The following is a 26978-nucleotide window of genomic DNA, read 5'->3' on the forward strand; positions in this document are numbered from 1 at the left end:
CATGAACAAACAGGTGGATCACCCTACAATACATGTAGGTTGATGTAAATGTAAACATGTACATGTATAATAATACTATTAACCATGTGTTTTTGCTTATAGCCACAATTTTTCCTTACCATGGACGTTATCTTATATTTTTAACAACCGTAAATGACTGATTATAAGACACAGGCAAAAAAATCCCTGAAAAACTTTTGAACTATGTTATGGGTTATAGGACGCAATGAAAAATGTTAAAATCGTCTGCCACCATTGGCCACCATGTTTGATTACAGTGACGAAAAAATAAAATTTCATGAAAATGGCCATGGTCATTATTGTAAACAATGCAATATTAAATACAAAGCAAAATAGGTTTCTTTGTTTATTGTTATAATGTATAACAAATTGTTTGTGATAATTTGTAAATGAATGACACTGAAAGTACCTTTTATGACAATTAGTAATCGTAATTAATAACCTGTCAAAAATGAAGAAATTTTGTAAAGCAAAAACCTTATATTGTAGGTGTTTGTTCGCAACATGTCACCACCTTTAGCAAAGTATAAAGAATGTGGCAAAGTGCGAAAAAACAAGACTATGATCGCAACAGTTTGTACTATTGGTATGTTAAACTGCTTAAAAGGCAGTGCAAATTTTCACACCATTGACAAAAAATATTTCAACAGTGCACAGCTATGCTTCTTTACATGCATGTTTAATTATTGTTTTATACAAAATAATATTGAATAATTTAAATCGCACAATAATTAATCTTTAAAATAATTAACGTTTACCAACACGCCGTATCCCTTTCTTCAACTGCCGTTTTAACTCGATCGAGTTGAGTGAGTTAAATCCCTTTCTCTAAATAAACGTAAATAAACTCCCCATTATTACCAAGTTCGGTCTGAAATAAACTTCAAAAAAGAATGTCAAAAGCTTATTACTGTTGTTAGACGCAGGCAATTTTTTAGATCAAAATCTGCGAGGAAAAAGTGTGTCTTATAATCAGTCATTTATGGTATATTAATACTTAATTAAGGTACATTAGCTGTTTTCAATTTTCTGAAGGCTATTTCTTTGTTCCCGTCCTATAAATATAATTGTAGTAAGTTTTATTAAACTCTTTCAAACTTGACCAGTAATCTTGGTTAGTAATCAAACATAGTTTGATCTCTTAAAATTATGCTTTGCAAATGTGATTTTTTTCAGTCTCTATTGTTACATACATGTATCTTATTTTTCTATAATCTAATTTCTAATTCCTCATTGAACACCTGTTTGAATGTGAATAAATAATATATTGAATGCAATGTTGTAGCGATAATTATGTGATATTTGTTATTGATGGTTAAAGATAGCAGCATCCAGTGAAATCTAAGGGAAATTTTCACACAGAAACGAGGCAAGAAGGCCATCAAATTTGTGCTGTGAACATTGAATGCATGTTTGACCCCAGTCACTTTCATTGGTATTTTTACGAAAATCTTTGAATAGTAACATACATAACAAAAACATTTAAATAAACACTTTGCAAAATGATACCTTTTAAATCAATACTACATTCAATTTTGTATTATTAGTTTTGACAGTTACAAAAACATACAATAACCTGCTCTTTCGACAAAGACGAGTAGAAAACAAAACAGTGCTGCTGATTCAAACTCTTCCTAAAGGCTTGAAAGCATTTGGCAGGTATACTTTATCATCATTTAACTTACTTTAAAAAAGGCTTATACAAACACTCAAGCAACCTGATTGTCATGTGTGGGGGATGAGATTGTTTACCCTCACAATCCGCAGAAAGTCATTCTGCAAGCATGGTACAATTTACCATCTTCTTTTTGTACTCGCAGCACCTGTTAAAATACCTTCATGTCATAGTAAGCCGCATAGCAGTGATATGCCGCATGCATGTTTTCAGAAGTTGTACATGTTAGCAGCAGATTGAAGCAGTGATATGCTACCGAGGAAAATATCCCCACGATTTACTGCGATGAAGATATTATCTCTCCTGCGAAGGTTGAGTGTTTTTCGCAAAAGTGGTGTATGTTATGCATGCATCTAAGTTCCTAGGTCATATCTAAATGCTACACTATGTTTAATATTCTTTTATTTCCAGCAGCTGCAAACAAACTCATATCACATATGTAGTGCTCATAAGAGTCTGTAACCTTTAAACCCATAAATTTTATGTTTTGTTGGAATATTTCACTTTTTCCATGCCATCTATTTTGCCTTATCTGGCAGGGACTATCAATTCAATAAATTTGCTTATTATCCTGCTTTCAAGAGCACTTGCCTTTTTGGGGGGACCAAAATTGATTTGAATGCCTGAATGCCCTTGTGTATGGAAGTATGATATGGTTTATGTGTCTGTGGTCATAAAGTAATGTGTAATTGCTGGTCATTTTGTTTCGCCTACAAATTATTGCAGACACATGTGGATTATTTTGTTTCGTGGCGGTGTTGTCCATGTCATTGTCATTACACTTTCGTTTCAGATGAAAAACATCTGGTTGAAGATCAAGGGCATTGTGATCTTTAATAAAAAACAACAAGCACTTTCATTTCCCACCAATTTTTTACTGTAAGGCATAGCTTGATGTAGAGTTTTCAAACCTATTACCGGTATGCTCATTGGTCATGGTCAGTTGACCCCCATTGATCATTAGGTCAGAGGTCTGACCTTACCGAGATATAGCCAGACAGGAGACTGATCTGATTTGCAGAATTTCAGTTTCTCTGAAAAATAGTTTTTTAGTTATTTAACTCTATTATTTTTTGTCTTTAATTTGTAAGGGAAATGAAAAAGAAGCATTTCATTTAAAATAAAAAAATATGCTTAGTGATATTGGTTGCAAGACACTCACATAAAGGCAAAACAAGAACTGGATTACTAGGTTTTAAAATGTTATAATCGTGACAGAGTTGACGAATAATTGGAAGACAATGAGGTAAAATCATTCATCGTCAAAACAGATAAGACAAAATTCACTCAATTATGGACAAAAAGGATCACGTTTAGGCTGTTTGTATCAGACTGTAGTGATAACATGCAAATGATCCCTACAGATTACTGATTTTGTTTGGTAAAAGAATAGGAAGTTTATTCAGATGTACAGTAAACATAAAGAATAATTTGTTTGGATTAATTGTTTCACTTGTTTAAACATTCTTATGTAACTTACGTGGTATGTTCTTATTATTTTTCAAATGCATGATTTTCAGGATGAGGACAAAGAAAGAGCCATTGCATCTTGGAAGAGCAAAAATGAGGCAGCAAGAAAGGGAGAAATTTTGAGAGAGGTTCAAAAATTAAAAGTTCAGTAAGTTTTATCACATTCACTAGATTGAATTTAATCAGGGAGAATAAAGCTTTTGTAAAAAAAAAATCGTTGAAATCTTGAAACACTTTTGTACCCTAATATTAACTTCATTTGTTATTGTTCTTCAATGGTTATGAATTTTTTAATATCAGTTGCTTTGTACAAATGATATCCCAATAGACAGTATATTTGATGTTATTGTCAGGATCCAGGCGATGGAGCGGGAGAAGTGCACGCACCTGTACAGCAAGCGGAGCGACTTCAGGCATGAGTTCACACAGCTCGAGGAACTTGACTCCACCAACAACAACGAGAGAAAGACAGAACGTGTGTGGTTTGCACTAGGTTTTACTTCTTGTACAGAGATTTTTAAATCACTATAAATCAAATATTTTACATAACTGTTGTTTAAAAGCATATGAATTTCCTTGAAAGCATGATGTACAGTAACTTTGAGAAATCATTTGTTTCAGAGGTCAAACTTAAACAGCAGCTGGAGAAGATAAGCCACATGGTGAAGCGATTTCACAGGGAGCTTCGAGATGTCAAACCTACCCCAGAGTGTATGTAAACCTTAGTTTTTCAAGCTATGTTTTGTTATATATTAATTATCAAACGCATCCGAACTGTAGCTGCAGGGGTGTGCACACCAAGGGAATTTGGTCAAACTAAAAATGTTGTCTAATCCCTGGGATCAAAGGTTCAAGGCATCAAAAATGTTCTAGAAAAATTAATATCTCTCCAGCACCCACCCCAATAAAAACCAGCAACTGACAACGTTTATAAACTTGTGGAGCCCCTGCTTATAAAGTTATATATCCATTGTGTATAATATCTTGTATTTGTTTATGTAGCTGTCTGTTTTTTTCAGTTGTTGAAAGACTGAAGATGATCATGGAAGATATAGAGGCAACTATTAATGCCTTCAAGGAGCAGCAGAGAAAACAGTATATAATTGGGGATAGTAATAAAATAAATATAGGACAATAAAGAATAATGTTTCTCAGTTTCTTGCATCAGATGATCATTTTGTTATCTTTCAAGTATAATTTTTTTGAAAGAAAAGCACGTTATAAATGCTTGAACGGTTATTGATGTTAAATGTATTTCTTAAAAGAGGATATGTGTCTCCATTTAGATGAGTGTCTTAAAGCTGCACTCTCACAGATATACCATTTTTACAACATTTTTATTTTTTGTCTTTGAAAGAGAAATATTTTGAGTAAATATCTGCAAACCAATGATATACATGTAAGATTGCTGACAAAAAATCAGATTGTAGATTTTCATATTTCCGTTCAAAAATGAATGTTTTATGGCTTAAATCGTTACTAATGGTTGAAGAAAAATGCATTAAACATCATTTTTTTAACTTAAATATAACAATCTGCGATCTATTTTTTGGTCAGCAGTCGTATATAACTATTTCCATGGATTTTCACAAAAAAATTGCTTGTTGTCAAAACGTACAGTCTGTGAGAGTGCAGCTTTAAGTCTACTTATATGCTCCATGTGTGTATGTGTGTGTGTGTGTATGCCACAGGTATGAGGCAATGCTGCTTGAGGAGCGCACCACCGAGCTTGAGGTGCAGGCACTGGAGAAGAAATTTGACTCGTGGACACAGTTAGCCGCAGCCACCCCCTCAAACACCCGCCCTGGACAGCACAAGCCCCTCGCCACTGCCCGCGATGTTACCAAAGACCTTCCACCAGAGGTTGCAACTTTTGAGGTAAAAAGCCATAGAAAAAAATCTTTTTTTTTAGGCCTCCATTAAATCAGTAATAAACATTAATTGTTTAAAAATCCTTTGAAATGTTTTTTTTCTTTTGCAAAGCCTATAAAACATGTAAGTCACTATCAGAACCTTTGATTTTGTTCTCTCCATTTGCAGCATGTTTTCAGAGCAATTATATTACACTCATGTTGTACTATTAACTGCAGCCTTTGATACTACTTGAATATTACATTTTAAGTACTTTAGAATGTTACTGTTTTCACCAGACCATTGATGGTAGTCAGTTGTTGTGAGTCACCTTCGAGCTCAATACTTAAAATGGTCTGGTAAAGATGCAGCATTTTAAAGATTTGATCATAAAGCCTGGTAAAAAGACCTTAGATACTAAGAATTACAGATCCAATGGGCAATTCTGTCAAATAAGGCATGTCTGTCGAAATAAGATGCTCCAAAATCAGACTTTATTTCCTTTTTATTTTACAGAAATCACCCAAAGAAACCTTTACTTTCTGAAATTGAACATATGTGTAGTTGTTGGATGAAGTAAACATTTTCTTTTTAAGAAAATTATTTTTTTGACCAAAATTGGTATTTAATTAAAATAATATATTACATGGACTTCCTTAGCTAGCTAGATAGGTAGATATATATTCATCTGTTCTTTTCATCGGTATTTATGTCAGTCACACATTAATTTGGTTGTGTTTTCAGAAATTTATGGAGCAGTCTGGTGGTATGCGGGGAGGCTGGGATGAATACGACCACCAGACCTTCCTTAAGTTCCGACAGAGATACCAGGTAATAGCAGCTCATTCCTTCGTATAACAGTATTAACACACACCTTTATAGATTGTGAAACATTGATCACCAGTTATGAGTAATTAACTCATTATTTTGTTTATGCTATGCCACCACTGTTTTTATTTCCTCTATTAGGGTAAAGCGGTGTTTTTGGAGCATGTGTTGCCGGCGTTGCCGACACGGACAGAGGAGGAGATTCAAGAGCATGAGGAGTGGTACCAGGAATACCTCTTCCTCAATGAGACCAAGAAACAGGCCATCAAACACTGGCGTCAGCGCAAGGAGGTATGCATCATACAATTGTGCAGCACAAGGAAAAGCATATAATAGACATCATAACTGACTTGTTTTAAGCACGGATATTCAAAGAAAAAAGAGGGCTATATCACTTGCCCCTCATCAGCATCCAGATAAAGTTTTAGAGCAAATTGGTATTTTCACTCCAATACCCTTCATTCAATTTACTTTATTTTCACCCAATTGTTCAGGACCATCACACAAATGGGGTAAATAACTCCATAATTATCAACTTAATTTTGGCTCCTGATTGACAACGAAATTAAATTAAAATTTTAGGGCAATTTGGGATTTACTCTAATAACTTCTATACCCTTCATTTAATTCACTTTAGCATGTTATCATAGCCATTTGAGGGTATTGTATGGACATGTTATCATAGCCATTTGATGGTATTGTATGGACATGTTATCATAGCCATTTGATGGTATTGTATGGACATGTTATCATAGCCATTTGATGGTATTGTATGGACATGTTATCATAGCCATTTGATGGTATTGTATGGACATGTTATTTGGTGGTATTGAATGGACATGTTATCATAGCCATTTGATGGTATTGTATGGACATGTTATTTGGTGGTATTGAATGGACATGTTATCATAGCCATTTGATGGTATTGTATGGACATGTTATCATAGCCAGTTGATGGTATTGTATGGACATGTTATCATAGCCATTTGATGGTATTGTATGGACATGTTATCACAGCCATTTGATGGTATTGTATGGACATGTTATCATAGCCATCTGATGGTATTGTATGGACATGTTATCAGAGCCATCTGATGGTATTGTATGAACATGCTATCACAGCCATCTGATGGTAGGTATTGTATGAACATGCTGTCACAGCCATTTGATGGTATTGTACGGACATGTTATCACAGCCATTTGATGGTATTGTACGGACATGCTATCACAGCCATTTGATGGTATTGTATGGACATGCTATCACAGCCATTTGATGGTATTGTACGGACATGTTATCATAGCCATCTAATGGTATTGTACGGACATGCTATCACAGCCATTTGATGGTATTGTATGAACATGCTATCACAGCCATTTGATGGTATTGTATGGACATGTTATCACAGCCATTTGATGGTATTGTATGGACATGCTATCACAGCCATTTGATGGTATTGTATGGACATGCTATCACAGCCATTTGATGGTATTGTATGGACATGCTATCATAGCCATTTGATGGTATTGTATGGACATGTTATCATAGCCATCTGATGGTATTGTATGAACATGTTATCACAGCCATTTGATGGTATTGTATGGACATGTTATCACAGCCATTTGTTGGTATTGTATGAACATGCTATCACAGCCATTTGTTGGTATTGTATGGACATGTTATCACAGCCATTTGATGGTATTGTATGGACATGCTATCACAGCCATTTGATGGTATTGTATGGACATGCTATCACAGCCATTTGATGGTATTGTATGGACATGCTATCACAGCCATTTGATGGTATTGTATGGACATGCTATCACAGCCATTTGATGGTATTGTATGGACATGCTATCACAGCCATTTGATGGTATTGTATGGACATGCTATCACAGCCATTTGATGGTATTGTATGGACATGCTATCACAGCCATTTGATGGTATTGTATGGACATGCTATCACAGCCATTTGATGGTATTGTATGGACATGTTATCATAGCCATTTGATGGTATTGTATGGACATGCTATCACAGCCATTTGATGGTATTGTATGGACATGCTATCACAGCCATTTGATGGTATTGTATGAACATGCTATCACAGCCATTTGATGGTATTGTATGGACATGTTATCACAGCCATTTGATGGTATTGTATGGACATGTTATCACAGCCATTTGTTGGTATTGTATGGACATGTTATCATAGCCATTTGATGTTATTGTATGGACATGTTATCATAGCCATTTCTTGGTATTGAATGGACATGCTATCACAGCCATTTGATGGTATTGTGTGAACATGTTATGGTATTGTATGGGCATGTTATCATAGCCATCTGATGGTATTGTATGGACATGTTATCATAGTCATCTGATGGTATTGAATGGACATGCTATCACAGCCATCTGATGGTATTGTATGGACATGTTATCATAGCCATCTGATGGTATTGTATGAACATGCTATCACAGCCATTTGATGGTATTGTATGGACATGCTATCACAGTCATCTGATGGTATTGTATGGACATGTTATCATAGCCATCTGATGGTATTGTATGGACATGTTATCATAGCCATCTGATGGTATTGAATGGACATGCTATCACAGCCATTTGATGGTATTGTATGGACATGTTATCATAGCCATCTGATGGTATTGTATGGACATGTTATCATAGTCATCTAATGGTATTGTATGGACATGTTATCACAGCCATTTGATGGTATTGTATGGACATGTTATCATAGCCATCTGATGGTATTGTATGGACATGTTATCATAGCCATTTGATGGTATTGTATGGACATGTTATCATAGCCATTTGATGGTATTGTATGAACATGCTATCACAGCCATTTGATGGTATTGTATGGACATGTTATCACAACCATCTGATGATATTGTATGGACATGCTATCATAGCCATTTGATGGTATTGTATGGACATGCTATCACAGCCATTTGATGGTATTGTATGAACATGCTATCACAGCCATCTGATGGTATTGTATGGACATGCTATCACAGCCATTTGATGGTATTGTATGGACATGCTATCATAGCCATTTGATGGTATTGTATGGACATGCTATCACAGCCATTTGATGGTATTGTATGAACATGCTATCACAGCCATTTGATGGTATTGTATGAACATGCTATCACAGCCATTTGATGGTATTGTATGGACATGCTATCATAGCCATTTGATGGTATTGTTTGGACATGTTATCATAGCCATTTGATGGTATTGTATGGACATGTTATCATAGCCATTTGATGGTATTGTATGGACATGTTATCATAGCCATCTGATGGTATTGTATGGACATGTTATCACAGCCATCTGATGGTATTGTATGGACATGTTATCATAGTCATCTGATGGTATTGTATGGACATGTTATCACAGCCATCTGATGGTATTGTATGGACATGTTATCATAGCCATCTGATGGTATTGTATGGACATGCTATCACAGCCATTTGATGGTATTGTATGAACATGCTATCACAGCCATCTGATGGTATTGTATGGACATCTGATGGTATTGTATGGACATGTTATCATAGCCATCTGATGGTATTGTATGGACATGCTATCACAGCCATCTGATGGTATTGTATGGACATGTTATCACAGCCATTTGATGGTATTGTTTGGACATGTTATCATAGCCATCTGATGGTATTGTATGGACATGCTATCACAGCCATCTGATGGTATTGTATGGACATGTTATCACAGCCATCTGATGGTATTGTATGGACATGCTATCACAGCCATCTGATGGTATTGTATGGACATGTTATCATAGCCATCTGATGGTATTGTATGGACATGCTATCACAGCCATTTGATGGTATTGTATGGACATGTTATCACAGCCATCTGATGGTATTGTATGGACATGTTATCATAGCCATCTGATGGTATTGTATGGACATGTTATCACAGCCATCTGATGGTATTGTATGGACATGCTATCACAGCCATCTGATGGTATTGTATGGACATGCTATCACAGCCATCTGATGGTATTGTATGGACATGCTATCACAGCCATCTGATGGTATTGTATGGACATGTTATCACAGCCATCTGATGGTATTGTATGGACATGTTATCATAGCCATCTGATGGTATTGTATGGACATGTTATCATAGCCATCTGATGGTATTGTATGGACATGCTATCACAGCCATCTGATGGTAGCCATTTGATGGTATTGTATGGACATGTTATCATAGCCATTTGATGGTATTGTATGGACATGTTATCATAGCCATTTGTTGGTATTGTATGGACATGTTATCATAGCCATTTGATGGTATTGTATGGACATGTTATTTGGTGGTATTGAATGGACATGTTATCATAGCCATTTGATGGTATTGTATGGACATGTTATCATAGCCATTTGATGGTATTGTATGGACATGTTATCACAGCCATTTGATGGTATTGTATGGACATGCTATCACAGCCATTTGATGGTATTGTATGGACATGTTTTCACAACCAATTCTTGGTATTGTATGGACATGTTATCATAGCCATTTGATGGTATTGTATGGACATGTTATCATAGCCATTTGATGGTATTGTTTGGACATGTTATCATAGCCATTTGATGGTATTGTATGGACATGCTATCACAGCCATTTGATGGTATTGAATGGACATGTTATCATAGCCATTTGATTGTATTGTATGGACATGTTATCATAGCCATCTGATGGTATTGTATGGACATGTTATCATAGCCATTTGATGGTATTGTATGGACATGTTATCATAGCCATCTGATGGTATTGTATGGACATGTTATCATAGCCATTTGATGGTATTGTATGGACATGTTATCAGAGCCATTTCTTGGTATTGTATGAACATGTTATCAGAGCCATTTCTTGGTATTGTATGGACATGTTATCATAGCCATTTCTTGGTATTGTATGGACATGTTATCATAGCCATTTCTTGGTATTGTATGGACATGTTATCATAGCCATTTAATGGTATTGTATGGACATGCTATCACAGCCATTTGATGGTATTGTATGAACATGTTATCATAGCTTATTCTTGGTATTGTATGGACATGTTATCATAGCCATTTGATGGTATAAGAAGGTTCACACAAGTCCGCTTCATGTGACAGTAACAAGTTACATCATGCATTGGTTAATTTTTGCATTGGCTTTAGTCAGTAATCTTTGTGTTGATATGTGAACCAGGAAGAAAAGGATGAGCTGTTGTCGCGGGCGACAGAAGAGGCAGACGAGGGGACAGATGATCGACAGGAGAAACTCCAGGAACGCATAGAACAGGAGCGCCGAGAACGCAAGTCAAAGCTCAATGCTTATAAGGTAAAATTATAAAGACTTGAGGCATCTTAAATGTCTCACTTTTCAGTGTTTAATTAAACAAGCTGTTTGAATAACACACTACATTGACATGTGAACTCATAGACTTGGCAATGAATGAACATTAACACAAAATCTGCTGTTGTATAATTAGTGAAAAGTAATTATTGCATGAGAATTCAATTTAATGGACACCAAATAAATGACTTACATTTAATTGTGTTGTTCTAATGTACATCTCTGTTTAATATACATGATATAACTGCATTACGATAATCGATTCCAAAGATACATAATTGATTAGGCACAACCTCAGTTGATTTTTGGCAGTACTCGGTCATGTTTTCATCCCGAATGTAATATGTTGATATGTTGTAAGTGAATAGTAAAATGTTGTCATGTATCGTATGTACAGGTGCAGAAGGAGTTGGAGCGAGCCCAGGCGGAGGAGAAGAAACTCCGCCAGCAGCTAGAGGAACAAGAGAAAAAGAAGCAGTGGAAGCAAAAACAGGTTCTCTTCTCTATTGCTCTATTGTGGTATGTCTGCAAGCTTCTACTGTGTGAACTGATTAATTTACAATTTTAAAAAATGCATATGATTTTCACATGAAACAATGTGCATGTATTACCTATCATAATATGAATATAGGTCATGAGCCTTAGTAATCTGGCTTAATTGAATGATTGTCTTGTTACATCTTCAGCCAACTTGAAATGAGATGGATGTTGCTGTCTGTCTGCAGTGCTCTTGAATTTCATTTTCTTCCCCATGCGAAAATCTTTGGCTTTATTTCTGTATGTTTTATTTGTGTACAACTCGGTATCAAAATAATAATGCACACATGTTTCTAAATGCAGGAAGAACTGCGTTCAAAAGTGTGGGAGCACAAACGGCAGCGTGATGAGGAGGAGGCATCCCTACGGGAACAAGAGCTGGCCTGGGAACATGAGGAAAGGGAGAGGCAGAAACAGCTCTCTGCCAGGGAGATAGCAAAGTTCAGGTCTCGGGTAAGTCACAACACTAGCTTTTTGGCTGATATTGCATCTTTCTGTGGTGCCAAAAAAATAACTATTTAGCTGTAATAGAATAGTTGTTTCTACATGAAATATTAATTAGATTAAGTTTTGGTGCATATTGAATTTATATATTCTTTCTTGAAGTGATGTTAAAGTTGGAACTTTCAATCATCGTTAAGTAATAGGGTACAAATAGGCATGCTGATATTTAATTGTTAGTACTTTTTTTAAATTAAAGACAAAAGCTACTGTGTATTGTCCACCTTAACAGGATGAAATGGCATTGCGCCAACGTCTTGCAAAAGAGAAAGAAAAGGAACAAGCTGCCCGCGAGAAGGAGGAGCGACTAGAAGCCCTCAGGTCTCAGGTAAGGATCAATTTCATTGTTGTCAGTCTGTGCATAAATTGTTCTAGTGTAAGCAGTCTGCTTGGATCGCTTCTACCATTGGTAAACTGTGTATGGATTACTCATAAAGTCAGCAGTCTTAGCACACATAGGCTTCAATATTGGCAGTCTGTGTATGGATTACTCATAAAGTCAGCAGTCTTAGCACACATAGGCTTCAATATTGGCAGTCTGTGTATGGATTACTCATAAAGTCAGCAGTCTTAGCACACATAGGCTTCAATATTGGCAGTCTGTGTATGGATTACTCATAAAGTCAGCAGTCTTAGCACACATAGGCTTCAATATTGGCAGACTATGTATGGATTGATTCAAGTGTTGGCAATCTCTAAATGGGTTACTCACAAAGTTCAGCACAGATTGGTTTCAATGTTAGCAAACTCTGCAATAATTTGATTCCAATGTTGGCAGTCTACATTAATTGCTTCTAAAATTGGCAGTTTCTGCATGGATTGCTCCCCATGTTGACAGCTTCTGCATGGATTGCTCTTGATATTGGCAGTTTCTGCATGGATTGCTCCTGATATTGGGAGCTTCTGCATGGATTGCTCTTGATATTGGCAGTTTCTGCATGGATTGCTCCCCATGTTGACAGTTTCTGGATGGATTGCTCCTGATGTTGCAGTTTCTGCATGAATTGCTCCTGATATTGGGAGCTTCTGCATGGATTGCTCTTGATGTTGGCAGTTTCTGCATGGATTGCTCCTGATGTTGGCAGTTTCTAGATGGATTGCTCTTGATATTGGCAGTTTCTGCATGGATTGCTCCCCATGTTGACAGTTTCTGGATGGATTGCTCCTGATGTTGCAGTTTCTGCATGAATTGCTCCTGATATTGGGAGCTTCTGCATGGATTGCTCTTGATGTTGGCAGTTTCTGCATGGATTGCTCCTGATGTTGGCAGTTTCTAGATGGATTGCTCTTGATATTGGCAGTTTCTGCATGGATTGCTCCTGATATTGGGAGCTTCTGCATGGATTGCTCTTGATGTTGGCAGTTTCTGCATGGATTGCTCCTGATGTTGGCAGTTTCTAGATGGATTGCTCTTGATATTGGCAGTTTCTGCATGGATTGCTCCTGATATTGGGAGCTTCTGCATGGATTGCTCTTGATATTGGCAGTTTCTGCATGGATTGCTCCTGATATTGGGAGCTTCTGCATGGATTGCTCTTGATGTTGGCAGTTTCTGCATGGATTGCTCCCCATGTTGACAGTTTCTGGATGGATTGCTCTTGATGTTGCAGTTTCTGCATGAATTGCTCCTGATATTGGGAGCTTCTGCATGGATTGCTCTTGATGTTGGCAGTTTCTGCATGGATTGCTCCCCATGTTGACAGTTTCTAGATGGATTGCTCTTGATATTGGCAGTTTCTGCATGGATTGCTCCCCATGTTGACAGTTTCTGGATGGATTGCTCTTGATGTTGCAGTTTCTGCATGAATTGCTCCTGATATTGAGAGCTTCTGCATGGATTGCTCTTGATGTTGGCAGTTTCTGCATGGATTGCTCCTGATGTTGGCAGTTTCTAGATGGATTGCTCTTGATATTGGCAGTTTCTGCATGGATTGCTCCCCATGTTGACAGTTTCTAGATGGATTGCTCTTGATATTGGCAGTTTCTGCATGGATTGCTCCCCATGTTGACAGTTTCTGGATGGATTGCTCTTGATGTTGCAGTTTCTGCATGAATTGCTCCTGATATTGGGAGCTTCTGCATGATTTGCTCTTGATGTTGGCAGTTTCTGCATGGATTGCTCCTGATGTTAGCAGTTTCTGCAATGATTGCTCCCCATGTTGGCAGTTTCTGGATGGATTGCTCTTGATATTGGCAGTTTCTGCATGGATTGCTCCTGATGTTGGCAGTTTCTGCATGGATTGCTCCTGATATTGGGAGCTTCTGCATGATTTGCTCTTGATGTTGGCAGTTTCTGCATGGATTGCTCCTGATGTTAGCAGTTTCTGCATGGATTGCTCCCCATGTTGGCAGTTTCTGCTCACCTAGGGGACCCGGTTTTGATCCCGCCTAGGCGCTTGTGAGTTTGGTTTGTGGTCACCAAGCCAGACAAGTGGGTTTCCTTCGGGAACTCTGGTTTTAACCACAATACAAGACCAGACTCTTTCGTAAAATCGTGCCAACAAGAGTGTTTAAAATAATGTTGTAATAACTTATTTCTCATTTGTTGTAAAATAAATATGTTTAATCTCAACTAAAAGGAAAATCTTTGAAAATCTTCCTCTCAGAAACCGTTTGCCAGATTTCAAAACAATTTCTCAGAAATGTTCCTTAAGTGGTCCTTTATCAAAAAATTTCAAGCCATGTTTGTTCGTATAAAAAACATGGCTGTAAAGGGGCTGGGCTAGTTTTTACTTAATGACTATATGCAAAAATCTGGCCAGATTGCATAATAATTTAACAGAAATGTTCCTCATGTGGCCTTTTATCAAATTCATTCAAGCCATGTTGGTTTGTTTGAATTTTGTCTACAGGGGATGGGGCTTGTTTTCACTTTATGACTGAATGATTTCCTCAGGTGAGCATAAAGAGTCATGTTGACCATCTTGTTCCCCCTGCTTGTTAAAACTTCCTATATTTAATCCTATTTTTTGAAAAAGTGCTTAAATTTATAGATTAGTATTATCAGTGTCATTCAGGGCTTAGTTTCATCACAGGGATGATGTATAAAAAATGTTTAATAATATAGAAAGATCAAACTGATATATACAATTCTTTATAAGTCTACGTTTTGTCTCAAAAGCTCCTATTTTAATCCTACTTTCCTATGGGACACTGCTTGAGAGCCAGTGCACATATATGGTCATATTCTGCATGGACTGTGGACAAAGGTTGGCATATTCTGCATGGACTGTGGACAGATGTTGGCATATTCTGCATGGACTGTGGACAGATGTTGTCATATTCCGAATGGACTGTACACAGAAGTGGTCATATTCTTCATTGACTGTGGACAGATGATGGCAGTTGCTGGATGGTCTGTGGACAGAAGTGGTCATATTCTGCATGGACTGTGGACAGATGTTGGGATATTCTGCATTGACTGTGGACAGATGTTGGCATATTCTGCATTGACTGTGGACAGATGTTGGCATATTCTGCATTGACTGTGGACAGATGTTGGCATATTCTGCATTGACTGTGGACAGAAGTTGTCATATTCTGCATGGACTGTGGACAGATGTTGGCATATTCTGTATGGACTGTGTACAGATGTTGGCATATTCTGCATAGACTGTGGACAGAAGTTGTCATATTCTGCATAGACTGTGGACAGATGTTGGCATATTCTGCATGGACTGTGGACAGAAGTTGTCATATTCTGCATAGACTGTGGACAGAAGTTGTCATATTCTGCATGGACTGTGGGCAGATGTTGGCATATTCTGTATGGACTGTGGACAGATGTTAGCATATTCTGCATGGACTGTGGACAGATCTTGTCATATTCTGCATGGACTGTGGACAGATGTTGGCATATTCTGCATGGACTGTGTGCAGATGTTGGCATATTTTGCATGGACTGTGGACAGATGTTGGCATATTGTGCCTGGACTGTGGGCAGAAGCTGTCATATTCTGCATGGACTGTGGACAGAAGTGGTCATATTATGCATGGACTGTGGACAGATGATGGCAGTTGTTGGATGGTCTGTGGACAGAAGTTGTCAAATTCCACATGGACTGTGGACAGAACTGGTCATATTATGCATGGACTGTGGACAGATGATGGCAGTTGCTGGAGGGACTGTGTACAGATGATGGCAGTTGCTGGATGGACTGTGTACAGATGTTGGCAGTTGCTGGATGGACTGTGTACAGATGTTGGCAGTTGCTGGATGGACTGTGTACAGATGTTGGCAGTTGCTGGATGGACTGAGGACAGATGTTAGCATATTCTGCATGGACTGTGGGCAGAAGCTGTCATATTCTGCATGGACTGCGGACAGAAGTGGTCATATTCTGCATTGACTGTGGACAGATGATGGCAGTTGCTTGATGGTCTGTGGACAGAAGTTGTCATATTCTGCATGGACTGTGGACAGATGTTGTCAAATTCCACATGGACAGTGGAAAGAACTGGTCATATTCTGCATTGACTGTGGACAGATGATGGCACTTGCTGGATGGACTGTGTACAGATGTTGGCATAATCTGCATGGACTGTGTACAGATGTTGGCAGTTGCTGGATGGACTGTGTACAGTTGTTGGCAGTTGCTGGATGGACTGTGTACAGATGTTGGCAGTTGCTGGATGGACTGAGGACAGATGTTGGCATATTCTGCATGGACTGTGGGCAGAAGCTGTCATATTCTGCATGGACTGTGGACAGAAGTGGTCATATTCTGCATTGACTGTGTACAGATGTTGACAGTTGCTGGATGGACTGTGTACAGATGTTGGCATATTCTGCATGGACTGTACATATGTTGGCATATTCTTCATGGACTGTGTACAGATGTTGGCAGTTGCTGGATGGACTGAGGACAGATGTTGGCATTTTCTGCATGGACTGTGGGCAGAAGCTGTCATATTCTGCATGGACTGCGGACAGAAGTGGTCATATTCTTCATTGACTGTGGACAGATGATGGCAGTTGCTTGATGGTCTATGGACAGAAGTTGTCATATTCTGCATGGACTGTGGACAGATGTTGTCAAATTCCACATGGACTGTGGATAGAACTGGTCATATTCTACATGGACTGTGGACAGATGATGGCAGTTGCTGGATGATCTGTGGACAGAAGTGGTCATATTCTGCATGGACTGTGGACAGATGATGGCAGTTGCTGGATGGACTGTGTACAGATGTTGGCATATTCTGCATAGACTGTGGACAGATGTTGCCATATTCTGCATGTACTGAGGACAGATGTTGTCAAATTCCACATGGACTGTGGACAGAACTGGTCATATTCTGCATTGACTGTGGACAGATGATGGCAGTTGCTGGATGGTCTGTGGTCAGAAGTGGTCATATTCTGCATGGACTGTGGACAGATGATGGCAGTTGCTGGATGTACTGTGTACAGATGTTGGCATATTCTGCATTAACTGTGGATAGATGTTTTCAAATTCCACATGGACTGTGGACAGAACTGGTCATATGCTGCATGGACTGTGGACAGATGATGGCAGTTGCTGGATGGACTGTGTACAGAAGTTGGCATATTCTGCATGGACTGTGGACAGATGTTGTCAAATTCCACATGGACTGTGGACAGAACTTGTCATATTCTGCATTGACTGTGGACAGATGATGGCAGTTGCTGCATGGTCTGTGGACAGAAGTTGGCATATTCTGGATTGACTGAGGACAGATGTTGGCATAATCTGCATGGACTGAGGACAGAAGTTGTCATATTCTGTATGGACTGTGTACAGATGTTGGCAGTTGCTGGATGGACTGAGGACAGAAGTTGGCATATTCTGCATTGACTGAGGACAGATGTTGGCATATTCTGTATGGACTGTGGGCAGAAGCTGTCATATTCTGCATGGACTGTGGACAGAAGTGGTCATATTCTGCATGGACTGTGGACAGATGTTGTCAAATTCCACATGGACTGTGGACAGAACTGGTCAAATTCTGCATTGACTGTGGACAGATGATGGCAGTTGCTGGATGGTCTGTGGACAGAAGTGGTCATATTCTGCATGGACTGTGGACAGATGTTGGCATATTCTGCATTGACTGTGGACAGACGTTGGCATATTCTGCATTGACTGTGGACAGATGTTGGCATATGCTGCATGGACTGTGGACAGATGTTGGCATATTCTGCATAGATTGTGGACAGAAGTTGGCATATTCTACATTGACTGTGGACAGATGTTGGCATATTCTGCATTGACTGTGGACAGATGTTGGCATATGCTGCATGGTCTGTGGACAGAAGTTGGCATATTCTGCATGGACTGTGGACAGATATTGTCATATTCTGTATGGACTGTGGACAGATGTTGGCATATTCTGCATTGACTGTGGACATATGTTGGCATATGCTTTATGGACTGTGGACAGAAGTTGGCATATTCTGCATAGACTGTGGACAGATGTTGTCATATGCTGCATGGACTGTGGGCAGAAGTTGGCATATTATGCATGGACTGTGGGCAGAAGTTGTCATATTCTGCATAGACTGTGTACGGATGTTGGCATATTCTGTATGGACTGTGAGCAGAAGTTGGCATATTCTGCATGGACTGTGGGTAGAAGTTGTCATATTCTGCATAGACTGTGTACGGATGTTGGCATAATCTGTATGGACTGTGAGCAGAAGTTGGCATATTATGCATGGACTGTGGTCAGAAGTTGTCATATTATGCATGGACTGTGGACAGAAGTTGTCATATTCTGCATAGACTGTGGACAGATGTTGGCATACTGGATGGACTGAGGACAGATGTTGGCATATTCTGTATGGACTGAGGACAGATGTTGTCATATTCTGCATGGACTGTGGACAGATATTGTCAAATTCCGCATGGACTGTGGACAGAACTGGTCATATTCTGCATGGACTGTGGACAGATGATGGCAGTTGCTGGATGGTCTGTGGACAGAAGTGGTCATATTCTGCATGGACTGTGGACAGATGTTGGCATATTCTGCATTGACTGTGGACAGATGTTGGCATATGATGCATGGACTGTGGACAGAAGTTGGCATATTCTGCATAGACTGTGGACAGATGTTTTCAAATCCACATGGACTGTGGACAGAACTGGTCATATTATGCATGGACTGTGGACAGATGATGGCAGTTGCTGGATGGACTGTGTACAGAAGTGGTCATATTCTGCATGGACTGTGGACAGATGTTGGCATATTCTGCATTGACTGTGGACAGATGTTGGCATATGCTGCATGGACTGTGGACAGAAGTTGGCATATTCTGCATAGACTGTGGACAGATGTTGTCATATTCTGCATGGACTGTGGGCAGATGTTGGCATATTCTGCATTGACTGTGTACAGATGTTGTCATATTCTGTATGGACTGTGGGCAGAAGTTGTCATATTCTGCATAGACTGTGGACAGATGTTGGTATATTCTGCATGGACTGTGGGCAGAAGTTGTCATATTCTGCATAGACTGTGGACAGATTTTGGCATATTCTGCATGGACTGTGGGCAGAAGTTGTCATATTCTGCATAGACTGTGTACGGATGTTAACATAATCTGTATGGACTGTGAGCAGAAGTTGGCATATTCTGCATGGACTGTGGACAGAAGTTGTCATATTATGCATGGACCGTGGACAGAAGTTGTCATATTCTGCATGGACTGTAGACAGATGTTGGCATATTCTGCATGGAATGTGGACAGAAGTTGTCATATTGTGCATGGACTGTGGACAGAAGTTGTGATATTCTGCATAGACTGTGGACAGATGTTGGCATATTCTGCATAGACTGTGGACAGAAGTTGTCATATTATGCATAGACTGTGGACAGATGTTGGCATATTCTGTATGGACTGTGGACAGATGTTGGCATATTCTGGATGGACTGTGGACAAATTTTGGCATATTCTGCATGGACTGTGGACAGATGTTGGCATATTCTGCATGGACTGTGGGCAGAAGCTGTCATATTCTGCATGGACTGTGGACAGAAGTTGTCATATTCTGCATGGACTGTGTACAGATGTTGGCAGTTGATGGATGGACTGTGTACAGATGTTGGCAGTTGCTGGATGGACTGAGGACAGATGTTGGCATATTCTGTATGGACTGAGGACAGATGTTGGCATATTCTGCATGGACTGTGGACAGAAGCTGTCATATTCTGCATGGACAGAAGTTGTCATATTCTGCATTGACTGTGGACAGATGATGGCAGTTGCTTGATGGTCTGTGGACAGAAGTTGTCATATTCTGCATGGACTGTGGACAGATGTTGTCAAATTCCGCATGGACTGTGGACAGAACTGGTCATATTCTGCATTGACTGTGGACAGATGATGGCAGTTGCTGGATGGTCTGTGGACAGAAGTGTTCATATTCTGCATGGACTGTGGACAGATGTTGGCATATTCTGCATTGACTGTGGACAGATGTTGGCATATTCTGCATTGAATGTGGACAGAAGTTGGCATATTCTGCATAGACTGTGGACAGATGTTGGCATATTCTGCATTGACTGTGGACAGAAGTTGGCATATTCTGCATAGACTGTGGACTGATGTTGTTATATTCTGCATGGACTGTGGACAGATGTTGGCATATTCTGCATGGACTGTGGACTGATGTTGGCATATTCTGCATTGACTGTGTACAGATGTTGGCATATTCTGTATGGACTGTGGGCAGAAGTTGTCATATTCTGCATAGACTGTGTACGGATGTTGGTATATTCTGCATGGACTGTGGGCAGAAGTTGTCATATTCTGCATTGACTGTGGACAAATGTTGGCATATTCTGCATGGACTGTGGGCAGAAGTTGTCATATTCTGCATAGACTGTGTACGGATGTTGGCATAATCTGTATGGACTGTGAGCAGAAGTTGGCATATTCTGCATGGACTGTGGACAGAAGTTGTCATATTATGCATGGACTGTGGACAGAAGTTGTCATATTCTGCATAGACTGTGGACAGATGTTGGCATATTCTGCATGGACTGTGGACAGAAGTTGTCATATTATGCATGGACTGTGGACAGAAGTTGTCATATTCTGCATAGACTGTGGACAGATGTTGGCATATTCTGTATGGACTGTGGACAGAAGTTGTCATATTCTGCATGGAATGTGGACAGATGTTGGCATAATCTGCATGGACTGTGGGCAGAAGCTGTCATATTCTGCATGGACTGTGGACAGAAGTGGTCATATTCTGCATTGACTGTGGACAGATGATGGCAGTTGCTTGATGGTCTGTGGACAGAAGTTGTCATATTCTGCATGGACTGTGGACAGATGTTGTCAAATTCCGCATTGGACTGTGGACAGAACTGGTCATATTCTGCATTGACTGTTGACAGATGATGGCAGTTGCTGGATGGTCTGTGGACAGTAGTGCTCATATTCTGCATGGACTGTGGACAGATGTTGGCATATTCTGCATTGATTGTGGACAGATGTTGGCATATTCTGCATAGACTGTGGACAGATGTTGTCATATTCTGCATAGACTGTGGACAGATGTTGGCATATTCTGCATTGACTGTGGACAGATGTTGGTATATGCTGCATGGACTGTGGACAGAAGTTGGCATATTCTGCATAGACTGTGGACAGATGTTGTCATATTCTGCATGGACTGTGGGCAGATGTTGGCATATTCTGCATTGACTGTGTACATATGTTGGCATATTCTGTATGGACTGTGGGCAGAAGTTGTCATATTCTGCATTGACTGTGTACTGATGTTGGCATATTCTGTATGGACTGTGGGCAGAAGTTGTCATATTCTGCATAGACTGTGTACAGATGTTGGCATAATCTGTATGGACTGTGAGCAGAAGTTGGCATATTCTGCATGGACTGTGGACAGAAGTTGTCATATTGTGCATGGACTGTGGACAGAAGTTGTCATATTCTGCATGGACTGTGGGCAGATGTTGTCATATTCTGCATGGACTGTGGGCAGAAGTTGTCATATTCTGCATGGACTGTGGACAGATGTTGGCATATTCTGCATGGACTGTGGGCAGAAGTTGTCATATTCTGCATGGACTGTGGGCAGATGTTGGCATATTCTGCATGGACTGTGGGCAGAAGTTGTCATATTCTGCATGGACTGTGGACAGATGTTGGCATATTCTGTATGGACTGTGGACAGAAGTTGTCATATTCTGCATGGACTGTGGGCAGATGTTGGCATATTCTGCATGGACTGTGGGCAGATGTTGGCATATTCTGTATGGACTGTGGACAGATGTTGGCATATTCTGTATGGACTATGGACAGATGTTGGCATATTCTGCATGGACTGTGGACAGATGTTGGCATATTATGCATGGACTGTGGACAGATGTTGGTATATTCTGAATGGACTGTGGACAGATGTTGGCATATTCTGCATGGACTGTGGGCAGAAGCTGTCATATTCTGCATGGACTGTGAACAAAAGTGGTCATATTCTGCATGGACTGTGGACAGATGATGGCAGTTGCTGGATGGTCTGTGGACAGAAGTTGTCATATTCTGCATGGACTGTGGACAAATGATGGCAGTTGCTTGATGGTCTGTGGACAGAAGCTGTCATATTCTGCATGGACTGTGGGCAGATGTTGGCATATTCTGCATGGACTGTGGACAGATGTTGGCATATTCTGTATGGACTGTGGACAGATGTTGGCATATTCTGTATGGACTATGGACAGATGTTGGCATATTCTGCATGGACTGTGGACAGATGTTGGCATATTCTGCATGGACTGTGGACAGATGTTGGTATACTCTGAATGGACTGTGGACAGATGTTGGCATATTCTGCATGGACTGTGGGCAGAAGCTGTCATATTCTGCATGGACTGTGAACAAAAGTGGTCATATTCTGCATGGACTGTGGACAGATGATGGCAGTTGCTTGATGGTCTGTGGACAGAAGCTGTCATATTCTGCATGGACTGTGGGCAGAAGTGGGCATATTCTGCATGGACTGTGTACAGATGATGGCAGTTGCTGGATGGACTGAGGACAGATGTTGGCATATTCTGCGTGGACTGTGTATAGATGTTGGCATATTCTGCATGGGCTGTGGACAGATGTTGGCATACTCTGCATGGACTGTGGACAGAAGCATGGACTGTGTACAGATGTTGGCAGTTGCTGGATGGACTGTGGACAGAAGTTGTCATATTCCGCATGGACTGTGTATAGATGTTGGCATAATCTGCATGGACTGTGGACAGATGTTGGCATACTCTGCATGGACTGTGGACAGAAGTTGTCATATTCTGCATGGACTGTGGACAGATGTTGCATACTCTGCATGGACTGTGGACAGATGTTGTCATATTCTGCATGGACTGTGGACAGATCTTGGCAGTTGCTGGATGGATTGTGCGCATATATTCGAAGTTGCTGCAAGGAGTACATAACAGTTTCGTAATGTGTGTAATAAAAACCTCAGAGACATTTTCTGTTAGTGATAGTTGAAATGCATGTTTAACTGTCATGCTGAAGGAAAATGACTGATTAGAGGACACATAATTATGAATTTAATACATGCAGCTTTTAAAGGTCATTTAAGATATTGACCTACAAATAAGCAAGTTCTCTGGTAAAGCTGAATGTTCAATTCTGATGCCTGTGACCCCATGAACTTGTGGGCTTATATGGAAGATATGGCTTAAGCTGACACTCTTATTCAAAGTCAATACATACATGTACACATGTATAACAAACATAAACTTTGAGTGATAAACCTTCAACTATTTACTAAATAATGCATGTATGGAAAATATTAATTACTGATAACAAGTTTATAACCGTGTATTTATGGTAATAGCTGAAAACGCACAAATATTAAATGATTGGTGAATGCTATAAGGTTTACTCGATCTACTATAATTGTCTCATAAGGTAGAAATACTGTGTTTTCTGTAGTGATGAAACGATTATCGAATAAAATCGATTAATCGTCGCTGACAATGCTATGTCGGCGACAATCGATAGTGGTTGTCTAAAATCAATGTCGCTAATGTTACTTCCGGTAACTACGTATTTTCTTGCTTTGTGGCAAAATTCGTGTAAATGTATTTTTTTTCCGGTAAATTCTCGTTGAGTTCATGTTAACAAGTGAGGTCACTCTCTTACACTAATGCGGTCATTCGGAAGTCCTCGGCTATTTTTATCGAAAACAACCTCAGATGTATATGGACGGTTTATATACTCCGTAGATCGCGTAGTAAGTTATTTAAGCAGTTATACTTAATAACTTTACTCTTGGGAATCTTAATTATGTTTGCAATTATCCACTTCACTGGCAATCAATTTAAACTTAGATCAATCAATACAAGCTAAAACATACATCCGAGGTTGTTTTCGATAAAAATGGCTGAGGAGCTCCGAATGAAATGCGGTGAATGTAAATACTTTTGCTTAAAAACTTACAAACCCTCCCAAAATTACAAATTGTTTTTAATTGTATATATATTTCATAAAACCTTCAATAACCTCTCTCTAAGGTGTAGTGGGTCTGGTCTCGTCTGCAATTACCGGGTATCCTGGCTCGATGCATACTGTTTTTGAAACCTTTTTTTGGTATTGTTTGTAATTAACTCATTTACTTTTTTGTGAAAGTGTTATGAAATTAAGATATACTAAAGAAATGTTCAATATAACAGGTTATTGAATATCAAGCTGGTTCACAAATGCTTAATATGCTTTTACATGGGTAAAATGATAAGATAACTTACTTGACGCGGTATGCATCATTTAAAAATTGATGTGAAATAACAATTAAGTATGTGTTGTGTTTCAATGTATATTCGTCAAGTTATTAAAGATAAGCGAAAAGGGCTTGACTATAGCATCACCCGTGCTGATTCCAGGTTAAACCATTTAAATGATCATGATGATACTTTGTATAAACAATGTATTACTTACTAATATTATGCATTTTCAATTATTGTCTGATAGTAAATCGAAGTGCTTGGTCCGATTCGATTCGATTATCGATAGCAAATGGAGTCCGATTTTCAAATACTAGTTTTATGCACCTTTCTTTCAAATTAAACACAGTATCCTTCATAAGAACCATTGTTTTCGACATTTATTTGATAATTAATCCTTTTTGGTAGATAAAAATAATGGTATTTAATATGGTAAATCTTTTTTGGGAGTTATAGTGCATCTTTACTAGTTACTATTATGTGAAAATATTATGACCAAAATTCATCACAGATAAAGTTATGTCAGTTTCCATTTTGTTCAACTGAAATTGGAAGTGAAATTACCAGTGAAGTGAATTTTGCAAAGTTTCAAGGTCTTGCCATATAAGTTATGAACATGGGATCACATAACATGGGATTTCACAGTTTCACTTCATTGTACATGGGATACCTCAATATTGTTTGCAACTTATTTTTTGGAACTTGGGTTTATGTATACCATGTGTGTTTCGGTTGGATGATGTTTACTAGGTATTACAGATATTCTGCACCTTTCAGGTCCATGTGGAAGTGCCCCGGGACCCTAGCAGACTGTTAAAGCCGACAGCCGGCCACAATGCCCGCGTTAAAGACAAAAGCTCCTCTGGTGGCCAGGTCCTGCACAATGTCATGCCTCATAGGTCAGTTGTCCACTCACACTAACAATAAGAAGCTAAGTCTGGGCCGGTTCATAAAACATCTAATTAATAACTTATTAAGTCATTTTCCTAAGTTCAATTTCTCACTGGTCATATGATATAATAACTGAATTATGTCATAAATATTTTATTCTCATTAATTTGATGTTATATACAAAATTTGTAAAAAAAAGCTTGCATTTTTCTTGAAATTTGACTATATTTTTTTTTAATTTCGACTAAGATAATAAAGGACTTAAAATGTTTTATGAATACCGGCCCAGGTCTTGTAATGTGGGGAAAAGTGAGTGCTAGGAGATCATCCACTTGTTGATAGGCCGGGAGAACACCAATCAAGCTCACATAGGCTCAGACCACGGATCGAACCAGACGCTTTACTGAGAAGCCAGTGTACTTACCAGACAAACTATTACTATTTTGTTTATAATTTTAAAACTGATCTTTAGGTTTGTTAATGTGCCCATTTGCTAACTTTTGCTTACAATAAAACTGAGTTCTGAAGTCTAACAACTTTCAAGCCTGTTTGTTGATTTTAACTACTCTTAATTTCAATGGAAGATGAGGTATTAACCATTGCTTGCTTTCAGGGCTATACCAGCGTGGCGGCAGGGACCATGACAACAGGAAGTCTCTTTCACCATGTACAGCACAACATTATGTTGATTTATTTAAATATATTTATAATAAAATGTCATAAAATTGGCATCTTTTATGTTTTTTAACATATCCTCCAAGAAGCCCTGCATTTGCAAAACATGCATTATAAGGCAAAAAACTCGACCGACACTATTTTTTCCTCGCCGACATCCCCTGCCTTGAAAAGGCGAGGAGATAAAGTAATGGTAGGCGCGCTTTTGTGCATGCGTGTGTACGTCCATCCGTCCCACATTCATTTCTTTGCATCTCCTCTTTCTCATGCGATTTCTACCAAACTTTCACAGATTGATTATCATAAAGTGAAGCAGCGCATATTATTGGGCTTTCCCGAATCGACCATTTTTGAAAGAGTTATTGCCCTTTGCTTATTTTACATTTAATATTGGTTTT

The 26978-nt window shown here is 39.1% G+C and overlaps 1 protein-coding gene across 1 annotated transcript in view; it reads left to right on the forward strand.

The window, feature by feature from the left end:
• Positions 1-26633, forward strand: part of LOC128228239 (coiled-coil domain-containing protein 112-like) — a 29648-nt gene extending 3015 nt beyond the window's left edge. The window contains exons 2-14 of the mRNA XM_052939415.1: positions 3217-3314; positions 3520-3641; positions 3788-3877; positions 4186-4261; positions 4858-5044; positions 5762-5848; positions 5987-6136; positions 11098-11229; positions 11642-11737; positions 12085-12234; positions 12515-12610; positions 25792-25913; positions 26519-26633. Of these exons, the coding sequence (XP_052795375.1) occupies positions 3217-3314; positions 3520-3641; positions 3788-3877; positions 4186-4261; positions 4858-5044; positions 5762-5848; positions 5987-6136; positions 11098-11229; positions 11642-11737; positions 12085-12234; positions 12515-12610; positions 25792-25913; positions 26519-26549 (1437 nt within the window). The 3' untranslated portion in view covers positions 26550-26633. The remainder of the gene's footprint in view (positions 1-3216; positions 3315-3519; positions 3642-3787; positions 3878-4185; positions 4262-4857; positions 5045-5761; positions 5849-5986; positions 6137-11097; positions 11230-11641; positions 11738-12084; positions 12235-12514; positions 12611-25791; positions 25914-26518) is intronic.
• The last annotated feature ends 345 nt before the right edge of the window (positions 26634-26978 follow it).

This window comes from Mya arenaria, chromosome 3, assembly GCF_026914265.1.
Source record: "Mya arenaria isolate MELC-2E11 chromosome 3, ASM2691426v1".
Lineage (NCBI taxonomy): Eukaryota > Metazoa > Mollusca > Bivalvia > Myida > Myidae > Mya > Mya arenaria.